Raw genomic sequence first — 18792 nt, forward strand, 5'->3', positions numbered from 1 at the left:
GCGGTGTTTAGCATCAAGGGATTCTAAAGTTTGCCAAAATGTCTAGTCTGTGGAAACAAGAAATGGTCAGGGCCAAATTTTTTAACCACTGCCTTTTTTAAAGCCCATTCAGGGATGTGAGTCCCTGCCTTTTAGGTACCTGGGGTTCTTTGCCAGCAGGAGACAAGAGGTTCCTCCCTCTAGTTTTGTGGCCTTAACGAACCAGGTGCTGTGCCCCAGTTCTTGTCTGAGATCCCTGAAAAAGAACATCTTCCCGTCCAGTCACAAGACAGGACCTATCTTTAAAAGGGGAACAAAGAGAACCCTGGGACTTACAGACTAGCTAGCTTCACTTCCATAGCTGGAAAGATCCTGGAATACATTCTTAAACCATCAGTTTGTCAGCACCTACTGGATAATTCAGTTCTTAGGACTAGTGAGAATAGATTTGTCAAGAACACATCATTCCAAACCAATCCTATTTCCTTCTTGAGTAGGGTTACGGGCCTAGTGGAGGTGGGTAAACAGTAGATGTGATCGACCTTGGTGTGACTAAGGACATTTTCACAAGCAAACTAGGGAAATGTGGTCTAGATGCAATTAGTGTAATGTGGGTGCAGAGCTGGTTGAAAGTCCATCCTCCAAGAGCCCTTCTCCATGTTTGGCTGTCCAACGGAGAGGGTGCACCTAGTGGGTCTGGCAGGGATCAGTCCGGGGTCTGGTACTATTCAATATTTTCATTAATGATTTGGAAAACGGAGTGGAAAGTATGCTTCTAAAATATGCAAATGACACCAAGCACTTTGGAGCACAGGACTGGAATTCAAAAAGGCCTTAGGAAATTGGAGACTCGGTCTTCTTGAGCCAAACTCCATGACTGGGCCCCTCTCTATGGACTGGGCTGAAGTGAAACCCCAGAGCCGAACACTCCTCCTCCCGGGCAGTGCGCTCCGACCTTTAATGGGCAGATGCTGCTTGGCACTGTCAGAGCAGCTTTTGCTGGGGGATTCTCCCAGCACTGTCCAATCGTGGAAAGTATTCAATCCCCATTTGACTGCTGGGGACAGAGCCATAGAGGGGGAGCAACTTGCCCAAAGTCCCACAGGAAAAGGAAAACAACCAGCAATGGAAGCAATAGGAAACCCAGCAATGGAACTCAGGAGTCCTGGCTCCCAATCCCTGGTCCAGTCACTCCAGCAGAGCACACTCCCTCTCAAAGGCGGGGGAGCGGACACGAGGGCCTGGTTGTAATTGCCGGCTGTGGGAGGGAGTGTGCAGCAGTGGTTAGTGAAGGGGCCTGGAAATAAGGACTGCGGGGTCCCATCCCAGGCTCTGACACTTGGTGTGACCCTGAGCCAATAGCTTCCCCTCCCCAGGCCTGTTTCTCATCAGTCGGGTTGGGGTCGCAGTCCCTACAGCCCGGGGGGGCTGGGAGGCTCCAGGAAGGTGTGTAAAGTGCTGGGATGTCAGGATCCTGGAGGCTCTGTCACCTCCACACTAGCGCGGTGTACTGCACCCCTGCTGCAGGCCGAGTTTCTCTGTCCCTTGGCAATAAGACAGACTCTTGTTTTCACAGCCAGTCGATGGCCCAGTGTCATCACCCTGCCTGCTGGCTGGGCGGGGTAACTCCTCAGGTCACCACCACCCTCTCCAGCCTGCCTCGGGCTTGGAGAGTGAGGAGATGGGTGAGGGACGACACTGAACATCCTCCATCCATCGCTCCATCACCAGAGCAAGTGAGTGGCATTAGGGTTCCTCTGTGGCGTTCCCTGTCTGTCTGGGGAGAGGCAGAAAGAGGGGGAGAGAATCTCTCCCAAAGGAGATTGGATTTGCAAACAGCCCCCAGGAGTCCCTGGCTCTCAGACCAGGGAGGGAATTTTGCAGAGCCAACTCCAGAGTGTTTGGAAAGGTCCCAGCAATGGGGCTCCCAGCCCTTCCCTTGTGGGAGACTGTTCCCCAGGCTGAGAGTCTCTGAGCTGGGCCAGACCCTGTGAGCTGCTGAGCATGGAAATCAATGGGGGGAAACAACGAGACCCTGACCTTGCTATGCCGAGGGAAGTGGGGAATGGTTTGAAGTGGGGAGTGGTTTCCCAGGAGAAGTCCGGACTCCTGGGTTCTGTTCCTGCTCTAGCCTGGGTGGGGCAGAGGGGGGAGGTGGGAGTGTGGCCTGTGATGGCAGGAGGGAGCTGCTTGTCCAAAGTAACTGATGGTCTTTGTGACTGACCCCAGTGCTCGAGAGGAGGAGACTCCCCAGTTATTGCAGCGCCAGGGATGACGAGGGGGAAAGTTGGGAGCAGACCATGCAATGAACTTCTGCCAGTGTGTGTAGCTTGCACTCCCTGTAACCCTTTAGGGGGAGGGGGGAAGGAGCTGGTCTGGCTGGGGCAGGGATGGGGAGGGACCAAAAAGGCTGGTTAGTGAGAGGCTGCCTTGAGCCCAGACTCACGACTGCTCCCCGCTCGGGTCCAGGATGGCCCGGCTCCTGAGGGTGTTCAGGAAGAAGGCTCTGCAGGTGGCCCCAGAGCCTGAGGGAAGCAGCTGCCATCTTCCCCAGGAGCAGAGCATCATTGAGAAGGGGGAGTGTGGGAAGGGAGGTCCCTGGCTAACTGGCTCTCTCCTGCCTAACCCCACTCCTGGTGGGCGCAGGATGAGGCCCAGAGGCTCGCTTTCCTGCATGCCATCTACTCCACGTGTCTTGCTGCACACCAGAGAGGGCAGGACACACTGGAGCCGCACTGCTGCAAGGTGGCTGTGGTGGAGAGGATTGTGGTGAGCGAGACACGGCATCCGGCAGCTGGAGCCAGCTGGGGGATGGCTGGTGCTGGAGGGGCAGCTGAGGGCAGGGATTGCTGGGGTGAAGATAGGGGAGAAGAGAGGGGAGAAATAGTGGGCAGGAATTGGAGGAGTGGGAGGCAGGTGGGGGGATCCTGGTGGCTGGGTGGGGTGCTGGCTGAGTAATCTTCTCATTGGAAAGTGTCAGTGAGGCCCGAATCTCACACACTCTTTTGTCTCCTTTGGGTTTCACAGGAGCTCATTGAGGAGCTTCCTGATAACTCTCCACCCGGAGCCAACTGCCTGATTGCTGTGGGCAACCTCAGATACCGAGACTCTCTTGCCCAGTTCCCCTCATGCCAGTGCTCCTCAGGTCCACAGCTGGGAGTCACTGTCCCTCCCACGCCCAGGTCACCTCCAGAGGGTGAGTCCTCTGGCAGAGGTGGCGGGAAGGTTCACACGCTCCTGGCTGGGCTGTTCTTTTCATTCCAGTAACAGTGCAATGGCTTTTGGGAGAGGCTGACTCCCAGGATCAGATACAGGAGGGGCAACAGGGTCCAGGGAACAGGCGCTATTGCTGCCCTGCCACTGTCTGTCTGGGAAACCTTGGCCTTATCATTCCCTGGCTTGGTGCCTCAGTTTCCATTCTCGCCAGCCTCTGCCTATTTCCCTGCAGTTTCACGTCCGTGTTGGTGCTAGTCCCTCCCCTGCACTGCACAGTCTAATCCCGGCTCCTCTCTCTCTTGCCAACACCGTGACACCCGCCCTGGAGCCAGAGCTGGAGACCCACCTCCTTCGTGCTGCCCTTCATGCCGTGGTCACCCTGAGCATGGAGAAGGACCCCACCCAAGTCCAGGTAGATCATGCTAAAGTTATGGCTTGAAGAGCTAGTTGTCATCCTGCCACGAATCCTTGCTAATTGCCTGCAGTGGGATGTGAATGAGAGAGGCCAGGATATGTGTTTGGGGGTCTCACCACTGCTTCCCACAGACCCCTCTTCCTATCCTGTGGCAGGTGTAGCCCCAGTTTCCCTAACTCTGACCCATGACTCTCCCTTGCTTTGCAGGATCTGCATAGGGTCTTGCCAGACATCCTGGATGCCATGCTGGGGAATCTGCTGGCAGAGTCCCCAGGCACCAACAGGCTCCACTACATCTTGGAGGTGAGTGTGATGAGAGGGGTGGGGGCAATTTTACCTTAACTCTTAGATCCATTTTCCAGTCTGTCCTCCTAGCTGGGCCCGCAGTGGGCCATCCTTGGTCAGGGCAGTTAGTGCAATGCAGTGTCAGGCCCTTCCTCCTGGAAGGACAGAGGAAGGAGCTGGGACTTCAAGCCAGAGGTCTGCCTGGTTCTGTTCAGCACTAACCACAGGGCCCCTGGCTGGCTTGGGGAGCGAGTCTGAACCCCTCCTGTGAGATCCAGAAGACGGTCCTCAGAGAAGAGTCACAGGCTCGTTCCTAGAGAAACAGGAGGACACCACACAATCAGCCCTTGTCTCCGAGGGGCCCTGAGACTCCTGGGGGGATTGTGCTCACACTCAGTCCCTTCACCCAACCAAGGACTTGAGAGCCAGGGAGGGGGAAGGGGTCTGTCTCTTTCCTGGTAAGCTGTTCAGGAATCAGGAGTTCAGGGAGGATGGGAGCAGCCCCAACACCGAGCATTGTCCCAATTTAGAGAGACAGTGATAAGTTGTGACCTGCAGGATACAACCATCATCCTGTGGCAAGAATCCCCTTCGGAAGGTCTGCAATCAATGAATTAGATATTCCACCCCACACACAATGTCTCAGCCCCCTGGGGATGGGGAGGGGCTCATTAGCACAACACATGCACCTACCCATTGATCCTGAGCTGCCTCCTTTCCCCACAGCACATTAACTACTGGATCGTGCCCAGGGTGTCGAGAGAGAGAGCCAGGGCCATTAGGAGCAGCATGGCCCTGCTCAGATCCACCATCACCCTCCCTGCGTTCGACGACAGTGGCCACTGACCCCAGGCTCCTGGCTCCAGGCGTAGGTGGGCTGGAGCAGGTCTGGTGAGTCAGGCAGCGGCACAGGAGCTAGCGAACAGAGCTGTAGACAGGGGGGTTTGAGGGGGAGTTTGTCAAGGGAGTTTGTCTTGTGGGGCTTGTGTTTTGCTGTGGGCGGTGGGTTTTGGTGGGGTTTGTGTTTCCCAGATTAACAGGACTTAGGTGGGAAGGGTATGACAGATACAGAGGCAGCAGTGGGAGTGACCCATGTAGCGGAAGACACAAGGAGGATGACTGGATGTGGAAGCTGCGGTATGTCCATGATCCTGGAGGGGGCACCTGGTAAGAGTTTTGTCTGCATGAAATGCCGTCTGCTCGAGCTGATGGAGGAAAAGATCCGAGGTTTGGAGATGCAGGTGGAAAGTCTGGTTGAGTTTAGAAAGTGGTTTGAGCAGATTATAGAGCAAAGACATGAGGTATCTGAAGGGAAAAGCTCAGACTTGCAGATGGAAGCAGGACTGGGGAATTCTGAGGGGAGACTGGGTGAGGAAAGTGGTCAGTGAAAGCAAGTGACTAAAAGAACCAGGCAGAGGAAAAGACGGGCTAGTGAAGGAGAAATAGAGCTTAAGAACAGGTATGCAGAGTTGGAAAATGAAGAAGGGGCTCAGCAGGTAGTCACTGAAGGTGGAAGGGCAAGGAAGAAGAGAAGAGCGGCTAGTCCTATAGGAAAAGGGGAAGAGTTAATGGAGATTACACAAAATATGAGCCCCAGGAGGATACAGGGTGGGTTGAAGAGGATTACAAGAGAGAATAGGAATGGAAAGGACTTGCAGAAGGAACAGGGGATAGACTGGAGAATAGCACCGTCACCAGGGAAAGGCAGGGCTACGTGATCAGGGACTCTTTACTGAGAAGACTAGACAGGCCTGTAACCAGAGCTGATCCAGAGAATAGGAGGGTGTGCTGTCTTTCAGGTGCTAAGATACGGGATGTAGACCTGAGATTGAAAAGGATTCTAAAGGGAGCGGGAAAGAATCCCCTAATTATCCTTCATGTGGGAACGAATGATAGGTCTAGATTCTCGCTGGAAAGTATTAAAGGAGACTATGCTAGGCTGGGGAAGACACTTAAGGAAATTGAGGCTCAGGTGATCTTTAGTGGGATTCTGCCTGTTCCTGGAGAAGGGCAACAAAGGTGTGACAAGATTTTGACTATCAACAGATGACTCAGGCAGTGGTGCTAGAAGGAGGGCTTTGGGATGTCTGGCCACTGGGAGGCATTCATGGAGAGAGGACAGTTCTCTCGGGATGGACTTCATCTGAGTAGGGAAGGAAATAGACTTCTCGGATGGAGGCTGGCACAACTGATTAAGAGAGCTTTAAACGAGGAATTAGGGGGAGATGGTTGGGAGATGTCCAGGTAATCTCCACGCCAGAATTTAGCGTTGAGAGGAAAGAAAATGAAGTAAGAGTGGATACAGCCGTGGGTAGGAGGAAGGGCAGTGTAGATACAAGTTTAATAGGTTATACTGGTAGTAAAATGACCATGCCTAATAGGGTACAGAATGTGAGTGAGGCCAAACAGCAAAAATGAAGATGTTTGTACACTAATGCGAGGAGCCTAGGTAACAAAATGGAGGAACTAGAGCTACTGGTGCAGGAAGTGAAACCAGATATTCTAGGGATAACAGAAACAGGGTGGAATAGTCGTCATGACTGGGCTACGGGTATTGAAGGGTATGTGCTGTTTAGGAAAGACCGAAATAAAGGTAAAGGTGGTGGAGTAGCGCTGTATGTCAATGATGAGATATAATGTAAAGAAATAAGAAGCGATGAAATGGATATGACTGAGTCCGTCTGGGCAAAAATTAAATTGGGGAAGAAAACTACTCGAGCCTCCCCTGGGATAGTGCTTGGGGTGTGCTATAGACCAGCGGGATCTAATTTGGATATGGATAGAGCCCTTTTTAATGTTTTTAATAAAGTAAATACTAATGGAAACTGTGTGATCATGGGAGACTTTAACTTCCCAGATCTAAACTGGAGGACGAGTGCTAGTAATAATAATCGGGCTCAGATGTTCCTAGATGCAATAGCTGATGGATTCCTTCAGCAAGTAGTTGCTGAACCGCCTAGAGGGGATGCCATTTTAGATTTGGTTTTGGTGAGTGGTGAGGACCTCATAGAAGAAATGGTTGTAGGGGATAATCTTGGCTCAAGTGATCATGAGCTAATTCAGTTCAAACTGAACGGAAGGATTAATAAAAACAAATCTGCAGCTAGGGTTTTTGATTTCAAAAGGGCTGACTTTCAAAAATTAAGGAAATTAGTTAGGGAAGTGGATTGGACTGAAGAATTTATGGATCTAAAGGTAGAGGAAGCCTGGGATTATTTTAAATCAAAGCTGCAGAAGCTATCAGAAGCCTGCATCCCAAGTAAATGGAAAAAAATCATAGGCAGGAGTTGTAGACCAAGCTGGATGAGCAAGCATCTCAGACAGGTGATGAAGAAAAAGCAGAAAGCATGAAGGGAGGGATCAGCAAGGAAAGCTACCTTATTGAGGTCAGAACATGTAAGGATAAAGTGAGACAGGCTAAAAGTCAAGGAGAGTTGGACCTTGCAAAGGGAATTAAAACCAATAGTAAAAGGTTCTATAGTCATATAAATAAGAAGAAAACAAAGAAAGAAGAAGTGGGACTGCTAAACACTGAGGATGGAGTGGAGGTCAAGGATATTCTAGGCATGGCCCAATATCTAAACAAATGCTTTGCCTCAGTCTTTAATAAGACTAATGAGGATCTTAGGGATAATGGTAACATGACAAATGGGAATGAGGATATGGAGGTAGATATCACCATATTTGAGGTAGAAGCAAAACTCAAACAGCTTAATGGGACTAAATCGGGGTGTGCAGATAATCTTCCTCCAAGAATATTAAAGGGATTGGCACAAGAAATTGCAAGCCCATTAGCAAGAATTTTTAATGAATCTGTAAACTCAGGGGTTGTACCGTATGATTGGAGAATGGCTAACATAGTTCCTATTTTTAAGAAAGGGAAAAAAAGTGATCCGGGTAATTATAGGCCTGTTAGTTTGACATCTGTAGTATGCAAGGTCTTGAAAAAAATTTTGAAGGAGAAGGTAGTTAAGGACATTGAAGTCAATGGCAAATGGGACAAAATACAACATGGTTTTACAAAAGGTAGATCGTGCCAAACCAACCTGATCGCCCTCTTTGAGACAGAAACATATTTTTTAGACAAAGGGAACGCAGTGGATCTAATTTACCTAGATTTTAGTAAGGCATTTGATACCGTGCCGCATGGGGAATTATTAGTTAAATTGGATAAGATGGGGATCAATAGGAAAATTGAAAGGTGGATAAGGAATTGGTTAAAGGGGAGACTACAATGGGTCCTACTGAAAGGTGAACTGTCGGGCTGGAGGGAGGTTACCAGTGGAGTTCCTCAAGGATCGGTTTTGGGACCAATTTTATTTAATCTTTTTATTACTGACCTTGGCACAAAAAGTGGGAGCGTGCTAATAAAGTTTGCGGATGATACAAAGCTGGGAGATATTGCCAATTTAGAGAAGGACAGGGATACTCTACAGGAGGATCTGGATGACCTTGTAAACTGGAGTAATAGTAATAGGATGAAATTTAATAGTGAGAAGTGCAAGGTCATGCATTTAGGGATTAATAACAAGAATTTTAGTTATAAGCTATGGACACATCAATTAGAAGTAATGGAGGAGGAAAAGGACCTTGGAGTATTGGCTGATCATAGGATGACTATGAGCCGCCAATGTGATATGGCTGTGAAAAAAGCTAATGCGGTCTTGGGATGCATCAGGAGAGATATTTCCAGTAGGGATAAGGAGGTTTTAGTACCGTTATACAAGGCACTGGTGAGACCTCACCTGGAATACTGTGTGCAGTTCTGGTCTCCCATGTTTAAGAACGATGAATTCAAAGTGGAACAGGTACAGAGAAGGGATACTAGGATGATCCGAGGAATGGAAAACTTGTCTTATGAAAGGAGACTCATGGAGCTTGGCTTGTTTAGCCTAACCAAAAGAAGCCTGAGGGGAGATATGATTGCTCTCTATAAATATATCAGAGGGATAAATACCGGAGAGGGAGAGGAATGATTTAAGCTCAGTACCAAAGTGGACACAAGAACAAATGGATATAAACTGGCCACTAGGAAATTTAGACTAGAAATTAGATGAAGGTTTTTAACCATCAGAGGAGTGAAGTTTTGGAATAGCCTTCCAAGGGAAGCAGTGGGGGTAAAAGATCTATCTGGCTTTAAGATTAAACTCGATAAGTTTATGGAGGAGATGGGATGATGGGATAACATGGTTTTGGTAATTAAATATTCATGGTAAATAGGCCCAATGGCCTGTGACAGGCTGTTAGATGGGGTGAGATCTGAGTTACTCAGGAAAGAATTTTCTGTAGTATCTGGCTGATGAATCTTGCCCATATGCTTAGGGTTTAGCTGATCACCATATTTGGGGTCAGGAAGGAATTTTCCTCCAGGGCAGATTGGAAGAGGCCCTGGAGGTTTTTCGCCTTCCTCTTTAGCATGGGGAACGGGTCACTTGCTGGAGGATTCTCTGCTCCTTGAAGTCTTTAAACTATGATTTGAGGACTTCAATAGCACAGATATAGGTGTGAGGGGTTTTTTTTAGGAGTTGTGGATGAAATTCTGTGGCCTGCGTTGTGCAGGAGGTCAGACTAGATGATCATAATGGTTCCTTCTGACCTAAATATCTATGAATCTATGAATCTATGAAATGAGCTTGGCTTGAGTCAAGTTCTTGTCCTGGTTAAGTGAGGACTGTGGGCTTTTAAGGGGACCCTGCTCCAGATTCATGCCTTCCTGTCATCCTGGAGCAGACAGGGAAGCAAATCCTCATGGAGGGCCCTGCCCACATCCCTGTGCTCCAGGATCCCTTGTAGGGAGAGAAAATTAAGGGTCTAGCTCTAGCTCCTATGCTCTAGCATCTCCTGCAGAGGGGCTAAGGGGAAGGAGAGTCCTGGCCCGGGGCGGGGCCTGGGAGCTGACAGGAAAATGCTGATGGAGTTCCCTCTCCCTCTCCCTTCCATTAGAACTCAGCCGAATTCCCCAGGATGTGTCACCATGTGGCAAATCTGGCTCTGTTCCATCTGTGACCCATCGAAGGACATCAGCCGGCAGGCCAGGGAGGGGGTTTACTGGCTCTACCAGCTGCTGCTGCACCAGAGGGGTAAGGAACTCAGCTGGGAAATGGCACCCGCTAGAAGAGTGAGACTGGGACCCCAGCCAATTTCTCTCAGACTGACCCCAGCTGGGGGATGAGTCTCTCTCTATCTCTTTCGGAGTTCTACACCACCCCCTGCAATTGTGTTGGGCCAGGCATGCAGTGAGGACTCTGCCCACTGTGCAGCCACCAATGGGATTAGAAGGAGACAAACACTGCAACCAGAATGACAAATGTGTGTGTCTCTCTTTCCCGGGCCTGACCATCCATGAGGCCGAAGACCTGTGGGTCTGGGACTGGCACCAGGACAGCAGGCTCCTGGGCTACAAGAACACAGCCAGGGTGGGGGAGGTAAGGACGCTCTGCCGGGGCATGGGAGTGGGGGTGGCTGCCTCCTGGAGCTACTAGACAGAGATGCCGTTCTAGTCCAGAATTTGGAGCCTGGTTCTGGGCAATCTGCTGAAGCCTCACATATGGTTGGTTTTAGGTCTTCAGGAAGTTCTTTTCAAAGGAGCGGAGAAGATTCTTCCTCCGCACGGCAGTGCTGGCCATCCACGACCCCCTGCTGCATGTCAGCCAGGCTGGGCTGCTCCTCACATACTCCCTCCTAGGGAAAGGCCAGCAGCTGATGAGGGACAAGGTAAGCAGCTGCATTAGACTCAGGAGATTGAGGCAGGGCCCAGGCCTCATTCCCATCCTATGGCCATTCGCTGGCCTGGCAGCAAGGAGCCTGGTGGGGAACGAGGGTGAGAGGAGGTGCTCCTGGGAAGGGAGATGAATTCACCTCCATGAGCAGGAGGGAGCCAGCTTGTCCCTGGAGCAGCTCCAACCCAGCTCTTTAGCAAGGTTAATTAATGACAAGCATTGCCTCATCATGGACTTATGTTCTTAGGACACGGTGTTATCGCTCTTGGGAAGAGCAGCAGAGTCCCCTAAGTGCCCTCTGCGAGCCTCTCCTGTCACCCGAGTCACCACCCAGAGTTGCTCCCATCACTGGCAGCCTGGGAGGCCAGGGACTGACGGGTCATGGTGACAGACCAGGCAGTTGTGAGGCACATGGGCGGGGGAAGCTTGTCCTGCTGCTGGCAGGGTTGGACCCGCTCTAGAGAGAACGGGAGGATTCAGTCAGCAGGGGCTGCTGATCTGCCCCATTCCCCAGGGCTGCCATGCTGTGGCTTCAGCATGAATGGCCGGGATGACTTGGGGACAGGTCTCAACCTCCCCCATCCCACTTCACTGCTGCCAGAATCCCTTCTCCCTCCTGCTAGAGCCCCCTCCCTGCCCTGCCTGGGTAGGGGTGGAGGAGACGGTTCTGAGAACTTGGGCTGAGGATTGGAGGTGGAACAGCTGTCAGGGGCACTGAGGGGGCAGTGGCAGGAGCTCACCCTACAAGGAGGGGGGTTGCCACTGGAGGTGACTCGAAAGCACAACAAGACTCCATTCTGGGGGTCAGGAGGGTGAATCCATCCCGCAGAGGTGGGCAGGTGCTGGGTGCAAATGCTGCTGGTTCCAGGTGCCTTTAATCCCCCCTGATTCCTCGTGGGCGTCCGAGTCTATGACAGGTTCTCGATCCCTTGCAGCAGGCGGCCGTCATGGCCAATATTAGGCGCCAGGTCCACATCATCCAGCACTTGCGCCAGGTGCCTGAGGCACTGCAGGGGCTGTGCCTCTGAGGCCACCAGCAACTCCCACTCGCTGCTGCATGTACTGCTCTGGTCCCTGTTAGTGGGGAGCTAGTGGAAGGGGAAATGGAGCCCCCTGGCACTCTCTCCCCTCTCAGATTCCTTCCTCTGGGACAGGAGCTCTTTCCCTCACACCCATCCCCATCCCATTCCTCCTGCTCCCAGGCAGAGCTCTCCCTGCCCCATATGGTGCAGAAAGGCCGTTGTGTCAGGGCCACGGCCCCAGCCCCACTGAAGCTCGGAAAGCTCCACTTTTGAGGAGGTGGGGGTTGGACAGAGGCTCAGGGCTAGCTTCACCTCCTGCCCTTTATTCTCCCCTTGGCCCTTCTGTGGGGTCTCTGGGTGGGAAATAAATAGGAGCTTCCTTCCCAGCTCTCTCCCAGGCCCTGGGATCTGGCACAGCCTCCCAGATGGGAGCATCCCGGAGCTGAGCCACGTCACGGAGCAGTGCAGACTGGTCACCTCGTCCCATCAAAGCAAGCAACGCTGGCTCTCAAAGAGTCTTAGATGGAAGACCCTGCTCCTTCCTGGAGGTAAGAGCCATGGACTCCTCGGGACATGGGGGTCTCTTGGGGGAGAAATGGGATCCCTGATACATTGTCTAGCTGATAGCTTCCCCCATCCCTTGATCCCAGCCTCAGGACAGAGACGTTTCCATCAATGTTCCACACTTGTTTGTTCCCTAGCAAGAGGCTCCCCAGAGATGTCCTTGATCCTGGACTCCTGAGAGTGTTTCTGGAAGAGAGCACTATGCCGTCTTGTTCCCATGGCATCTCCGCTCCCCAGCTCCACTTTCTCAAGCAGAACAAACGAACCCTTCAGCTCCCAGAGTCTGGACTCTTTGACCTCCTTCCGATCAGCAGTGGGGTTTCTCCAGCCCCCTCATCACACCTGTCACTCTCTGAAAGATGAAGGGCCTGAATGTCACAGTCCCCAGAAGAAGAAAAACTCCAGCTGTAGCTGGTGGAGCCTGTGTGTACTCAGCCCCTCTGGAAACCAGCTCTGAAATGGGGAGCAAGGACCCCAGCCCAGTAACAGCAGGACTGGGCAGAGAAGGCTTGTAACAGGGTGCTTTCCCCTGGGCTGCAGAGCTTGGGGCCCAGCCAAACTGATTACAGAATGAGCCCTACCTGAGGGGGACCATGTAGCTCCCCCTATAGAGCCAGACTTCAGTGGTGATAAAACCCAGCTGGGCTATGAACTGGAATGAGAATAAGGTAGGAAGCTCAGAGCAGCAAGAAAAGTCCTGAGGGGAACTTGAGAAGACAGGTAGGAAGTAGCCAGGGAAAACTTCAGCAAAGAGAAAAGAGCAGACCTAGCTGTTGGGTACAGGGCCCTGGGCTGCTACCAGTGTCAAAGAAGGGGGCATACATGCACCCAGAAAGGGTTACCAAACACAGCAAGGGGGCTGCAGGCTGAGCAAGAGCCCCACCAAGGGCACAAGGGCTTCTTTCTGTGGAAAGACCTCTTTGGACTTTTAGTGTGAGGCAAGCTGGGCCCTGGAAGGGTGGACTATAGGTGGTGACCTGGCCAGAGGCTGAGAAACTGCCATGGTGCTTGAGGGACCATTAATGGGGGATGTTAGGCCAGCGAGAGGGTTGTGATTCTGTGCCTGGTCACCAGGGAGCATGTAACGATGAACAGATTTGTTTATGATTTGCATAGTCGGCAGGATTTAATTCCCCCTGTGATCCGTGAGGGCTGATGGAAGTCTTGGTTGCTGAAGGAAGGTCTGTCCTTCCAAGCGGGCCTATTGAGGGACCAAGCTGGTCACTGGATTTTCCACCTCAGTTCCAGGAACTGGTTAAGCAGCCAAAGCAGGTCTAGGGGGTTCTCCAGAAGCTCCTAGAAAACCAAGAGAAGCAGTAGGAAGTGCAGAAGAGCTACAGACGCAGCTGGCAATCTTCATGGAGTAGCAGTAACACCTGTCAGAGATCCTGCAAAGGGAAATCAGCGCAGGACGTGCTCTGCCCACTGACAAAAAGAGCATGCCTGGGCTGTGCTGAGAAGGTTAGCCCAGGAGAGCAGGGCATGCGACAGTGCACTTATGCCTAATACTTAAAGCCTGATCCCAAGATGGGGACAATGACCTCTTGGAGGTAAGAGCTATTTACTCTTTGGGGCACGTGGGTCTCTTGGGGGAGAAATGGGATCCCTGATGCATAGCCTGGCTGGGAGCTTCCGCCGTCCCTGGCTCCCTAGCTCTGGGACAGACATCTCCATCATCATACCACCCTGGTTTTGTTCCTAGAAAGGAGCTCCCCAGCCAAGTCCTTGAACCTGCACTCCTGAGAGCGTTTCTGGGAGGAGGCTCCAGCCTCTCGGGCATGAAGAGGGCATCAGGTAATCTTGTTCACATGGTATCTCCGGTCTCCAGCTCCACTTCCCGCAGCAGGGCAAACGAACCCATCATCTCCCAGAATCCCAATCCTTTGACTTCCTTCCGCTCAGCAGTGGGATTTCTCCAGCCCCCTCACCACGCCTGTCACCCTCTGAATGATGAAGGACCTGAATGTCAGAGTCACCAGAACAAGCAATCTCCAGTTCCAGGCAGTGGGGCTTGTGTTACTTGGACCCTCTGGAAACCAGGTCTGAAATGGGGAAGAAGGACCCCAGGCCAGTAAGAGTAGGAGTGGGCAGAGCAGGCCTGTAACAGGGTGCTTTCCCCTGGGCTGCACAGCCTGGGGCCTAGCCAAGCTGATTACAGAATGAGCCTGGAGCTAGGCCAAATGGATTAGAGAGTGAACTCCACCTGTTTCCCTCCGCTCCAAGGGTATCTGGGCTTGTGGATCCCTGGTGTGATTCCGGTGCAATGAACTGTAATCTGTTGGGGTCCTTGGGGCAGTTGGCCTTTACATGCCCCAGATCGTTACATTTAAAACATCGTCCAGCTGACGGGTCACTGGGGCGAGGTGGGTTGCTGGAGAATGGGGTGGTGGGACGATAAGGTGTCTGAAGGATTCTTTGGGAGGTAGGTGGGGCCTTGGGTGGCCCCCGGTAATAGGGTGTGGTCTGGGGTTGTCCCTTCTGGTCTCCACTCCAACTAAGACCTGTTTTCTTCTTCTCTGCCACCTCCACCCATCTGGCTCCAATCTCTCCTGCCTTGATTACAGTTTTGGGCTTCCCATCTAGGATGTATCTTTCTATTTCCTCAGGAACACCCTCTAAGAATTGTTCCATTTGCATTAGGAAGGGCAAATTTACTGGAGATTCAACACTTGCTCCTGATATCCAGGCATCCCAATGTTTCACAATGTGGTAGGCATGTCGGGTAAATGACATGTCTGGTTTCCACCTTAGGGCTCTGAACCTCCAATGAGAATGCTCGGGTGTTATCCCCATTCTGACTCTCGCCTTGGATTTAAACAGTTCATACTTGTTCATGTGTTCTTTAGGCATTTCAGCCACCACCTCAGCTAAGGGTCCACTGAGCTGCGGCCTCAGCTCTACCATGTATTGGTCGGTAGAGATGCTGTACCCAAGGCAGGCCCTTTCGAAGTTTTCTAAGAAGGCCTCCGTATCATCACCTGCCTTGTAGGTGGGGAACTTTCTGGGATGGGAAGTGGTACCTGGAGAAGGATTGCTAGGGTTTGTTGGTATATTCTTCTGAGCCTTTACCTTCTCCATCTCCGGTTCATGCTTCCTCTCTTTTTCCTTCTCCTCCTCCACATGCTTCCTTGCCTCCATTTCCCTCCTGTGGGCAGCCTCCTGTACCTCCTTCTCCAGCCGCATGAGTTCTATCTGTCTTTCATGTTCCTTTTGTTTTTCCTCAGCCTGAAATCTGGCTAATTCCAGCTTTTGTTGAGCCGTGGAGTCTGTCATCCTAACCTCTCTGTTTTTAACTAACTTTACATCCAAGGTTTAGAAATAAACAAACAAAACTTGGCTGTAAAATGTTGCTGTGCTGGAATAGGATACCTATTCTCTGATAGTGATTGTCAGCCTACAGAAAAAGACAATTCCCTTTGTCTCTGCTCTGGCCCCAAATCAAAGCAAAAAACCTCCACTACTTGGAAACCTCCTTTCCAGCAGCCCCAAAGGAAAAAAAATTCCTTTTCAAATCTGTGCTCCTTGTAAAAAAAAATCAAAATCCTAAAAAAACCCAAAACCCTACCACTTTTATCTCCAGGCAAATGGGTATAGAACACCCCACTATTTACTTTTAGGGGAAAAAAAACCTCAGGTTTGTGAAGACTGTGAATTTCCCTGCAGGAGGTTAACTACTCTGCCTCCAGGCAAAGAAAACCTGCAATTCACAAAGATAATCCCCTTTTGTCTCTGCTCTGGCCCCAAAGCAGAGAAAAAACTAGCTGCTTTCAGTGGGACCTCCTTTCCAGCAGCCCCAAAGGAAAAAAATATTTCCTTTCTAAAATCTGTTTTTCTGGTTCAAAAAATCAAATTGATCTGAAAATGATTTCAGGTTAATCCCACCACTCTGCCACCATGTCAAGGTTCCTTCCCCACTCTGAACTCTAGGGTACAGATGTGGGGACCTGCATGAAAACCTCCTAAGCTTACTTTTACCAGCTTAGGTTAAAACTTCCCCAAGGTACAAACTATTTTACCCTTTGTCCTTGGATTTCCACTGCCACCACCAAACTTTATCTGGGTTCCTGAAAAAACAGAGTTTGGACACGTCTTTCCCCCAAAAATCCTCCCAACCCTTGCACCCCACTTCTTGTGGAAGGTTTGGTAAAAATCCTCACCAATTTGCATAGGTGACCAGAGATTCAAACCCTTGGATCTTAGAACAATGAAAAAGCATTTAGTTTCCTTACGAGAAAACTTTTAATAGAAGTAAAAAGAAAAGAATCACCTCTGTAATATCAGGATGGTGAATACCTTCCAGGGTAATTAGATTCAAAACATAGAGAATCCCTCTACATAAAACCTTAAGTTACAAAAAAGACACACAGACAGGAATAGTTATTCTATTCAGCACAGCTATTTTCTCAGCCATCTAAAGAAATCATAATCTAACACATAGCTAGCTCGATTACTTACTAAGTTCTAAGACTCCATTCCTGTTCTGTCTCCGGCAAAAGCATCACCCAGACAGACACAGACTCTTTGTTTTTCTCCCTCCTCCCAGCTTTTGAAAGTCTCTTGTCTCCTCATTGGTCATTTTGGCCAGGTGCCAGCGAGGTTACCTTTAGCTTCTTAACCCTTTACAGGTGAGAGGATTTTTCCTCTGGCCAGGAGGGATTTTAAAGGGGTTTACCCTTCCCTTTATAGTTATGACAAAGACATTTTTGGACTTTTAGTTTAGGATGAGCGCGACCCAGGAAGGAGTGGGCTAAAAGACGGTCACCTGACTGAAGGGCTGAGTTCCCAGGCAAAAAACTGCCAGAGTGCCCTACCGACTCTTGGCCGGGGTGCTAGCCCAGCAAGAAAGCTGTGGCACCAGGCCTTGCCAGGAAGGGGAACCTATCAGTGAGTGAACTCTGTTACAAGCCTGCTTCCACTGTGGAAACAGCCGGTAATGGAGAGTGGTGGGGATGGCCTCTGGGAGAGCATGGCCGGAGTGGTCATACAGCAGGGACAGCAGGGTCCAGGGATGAGAGCAGGGAACAGGTTGTAGTGCAGCCCTGGCACTGAGTGGTCACGTGATCCTGGCCATGTCACTCTCCCACCTGGTGCCTCACTTTCTCTATCTTTGAATGGGGATCATCCTGACCCACCTTAAGAACGTGTTTGATCCTCTGCTCTTGTTTCTCCAATCCCTGCCCTCCTAGCCCCACACAGGCCTCTGCCCTGTTCCTCAAACTTCCATGCCCATGTTAGTGCCTGCGTCGCCCCCCAGCTGCAAGGTCTCCTGTACAGTCTCCTGCTAGCAAACTGAAGCTGCCTCTAGATCCAGAACAGGAATTGGTTGCTTCAGTTGCTTATTCTCTGGGGTTCAGACCCTCTGTTCTCCCCCTGGGGTGACAGAACCCTGATTGTCAGATCTGTCTTTCAGGCTCTGTCCCAGCCTCTCAGATATATCCTGCAGCCAGCCCAACTCAGGGAGCAGTGCGGACAGGTTATCTCATCCTGTGAAACCAAGCAACATGGGTCCCATTGAGACTCAGATGGAAGATCCCATACATCTCCTGGAGGTAAGAACCGTTCACTCGTCCTGCCACTTGGGGCTCTTGCTACAAACAGGGGGCTCCTGCTACATATCCTTGTTGGGAGGTTTCCCTGTCCCTGGATCCCAGCCCTGGTGCAGAGACCTATTTCTCATCGTGATATCCTCATGTTATTCTCAGAGGATGTATCCAGGATCCTGGAGACTGTTTCCTGCAGGAAGTTTGAGCGGGCAGAGATCACTCACTGTCATGACCCACGGGTCTGCAGGGTTCACGGAAGCAGCCACGCTCCAACTCTCCACCTGGAAGCCTGCTGAAAATTGCTTACCTAGGACCCACGACATTCAGCCCCAGTTTGAGGCTCCACTCCTGAGGTCCTATTGGAGGAGTCAGAGAGCAGCTAATTGGCCCCCTGGCCCTGCTTAAGACAGCAGCAGGAAGAGGAAGCTGTCTGAACACCAGGGCTGCTCCCTGTTCTGGACCATGTGCTGCCTCTTTCTGCTGCCGCTCCCCTGGCTTGATTTCCTGGCATCTGATTTGTGGTTGTGATCGCAAGTTTGTTTTTTGCTTCTGATCTTCCAGTATCCTGACCCAGCTGACTCATGACTCCTGTCCTGTGAGTGTGGACTCTGGCTCTGACCAGTAGGTCTGGCTGTCCTTGACCCAGCCATGACAGTCATCGACTCATAGACTTTAAGGTCAGAAGGGATCATTATGATCATCTAGTCTGGCCTGCACAATGCAGGCCACAGAATCTCACACACTCACTCCTGCAATAAACCTCTCACCTTTCTCTGAGGTATTGAAGTCCTCAAATCATGGTTTAAAGACTTCAAGGTGCTGAGAATCCTCCAGCAAGTGACCCGTGCCCCATGCTGCAGAGGAAGGTGAAAAACCCCCAGGGCTTCTGCCAATCTGCCCTGGGGGAAAATTCCATCCCGACCCCCAATATGACGATCAGCTGAACTCTGAGCATGTGGGCAAGACTCACCAGCCAGATACCCAGAAAAGCATTCTCTGTAGTAACTCAGATCCCATCCCATGCAACATCCCATGAAAGGCTACTGGGC

The 18792-nt window shown here is 51.0% G+C and overlaps 2 protein-coding genes across 18 annotated transcripts in view; both read left to right on the top strand.

The window, feature by feature from the left end:
• LOC141986089 (uncharacterized) overlaps positions 1 to 18792 on the top strand; it is a 222138-nt gene that overhangs the window by 15167 nt on the left and 188179 nt on the right. The gene's annotated exons all lie outside the window — the stretch shown is intronic.
• LOC141986094 (maestro heat-like repeat family member 5) lies at positions 1498 to 18742 on the top strand. 2 transcript variants are annotated; one of them, XR_012639167.1, is made up of 7 exons: positions 1498 to 1715; positions 3007 to 3175; positions 3428 to 3607; positions 3818 to 3913; positions 4622 to 4786; positions 17611 to 17749; positions 17903 to 18742. XR_012639167.1 is itself a non-coding variant. In XM_074950251.1 (6 exons), the coding sequence occupies exons 3-5, from the start codon at positions 3581 to 3583 to the stop codon at positions 4739 to 4741; spliced, it is 243 nt and encodes an 80-aa protein (XP_074806352.1). In that variant the 5' UTR covers positions 1498 to 1715; positions 3007 to 3175; positions 3428 to 3580; the 3' UTR covers positions 4742 to 4786; positions 9839 to 9971. The 2 variants fall into 2 exon arrangements, 1 of the variants encoding a protein (XP_074806352.1); XM_074950251.1 differs by lacking the exons at positions 17611 to 17749; positions 17903 to 18742 and adding an exon at positions 9839 to 9971.

The sequence above is a fragment of the Natator depressus genome, chromosome 4, assembly GCF_965152275.1.
Source record: "Natator depressus isolate rNatDep1 chromosome 4, rNatDep2.hap1, whole genome shotgun sequence".
Taxonomy (NCBI): Eukaryota; Metazoa; Chordata; order Testudines; family Cheloniidae; genus Natator; species Natator depressus.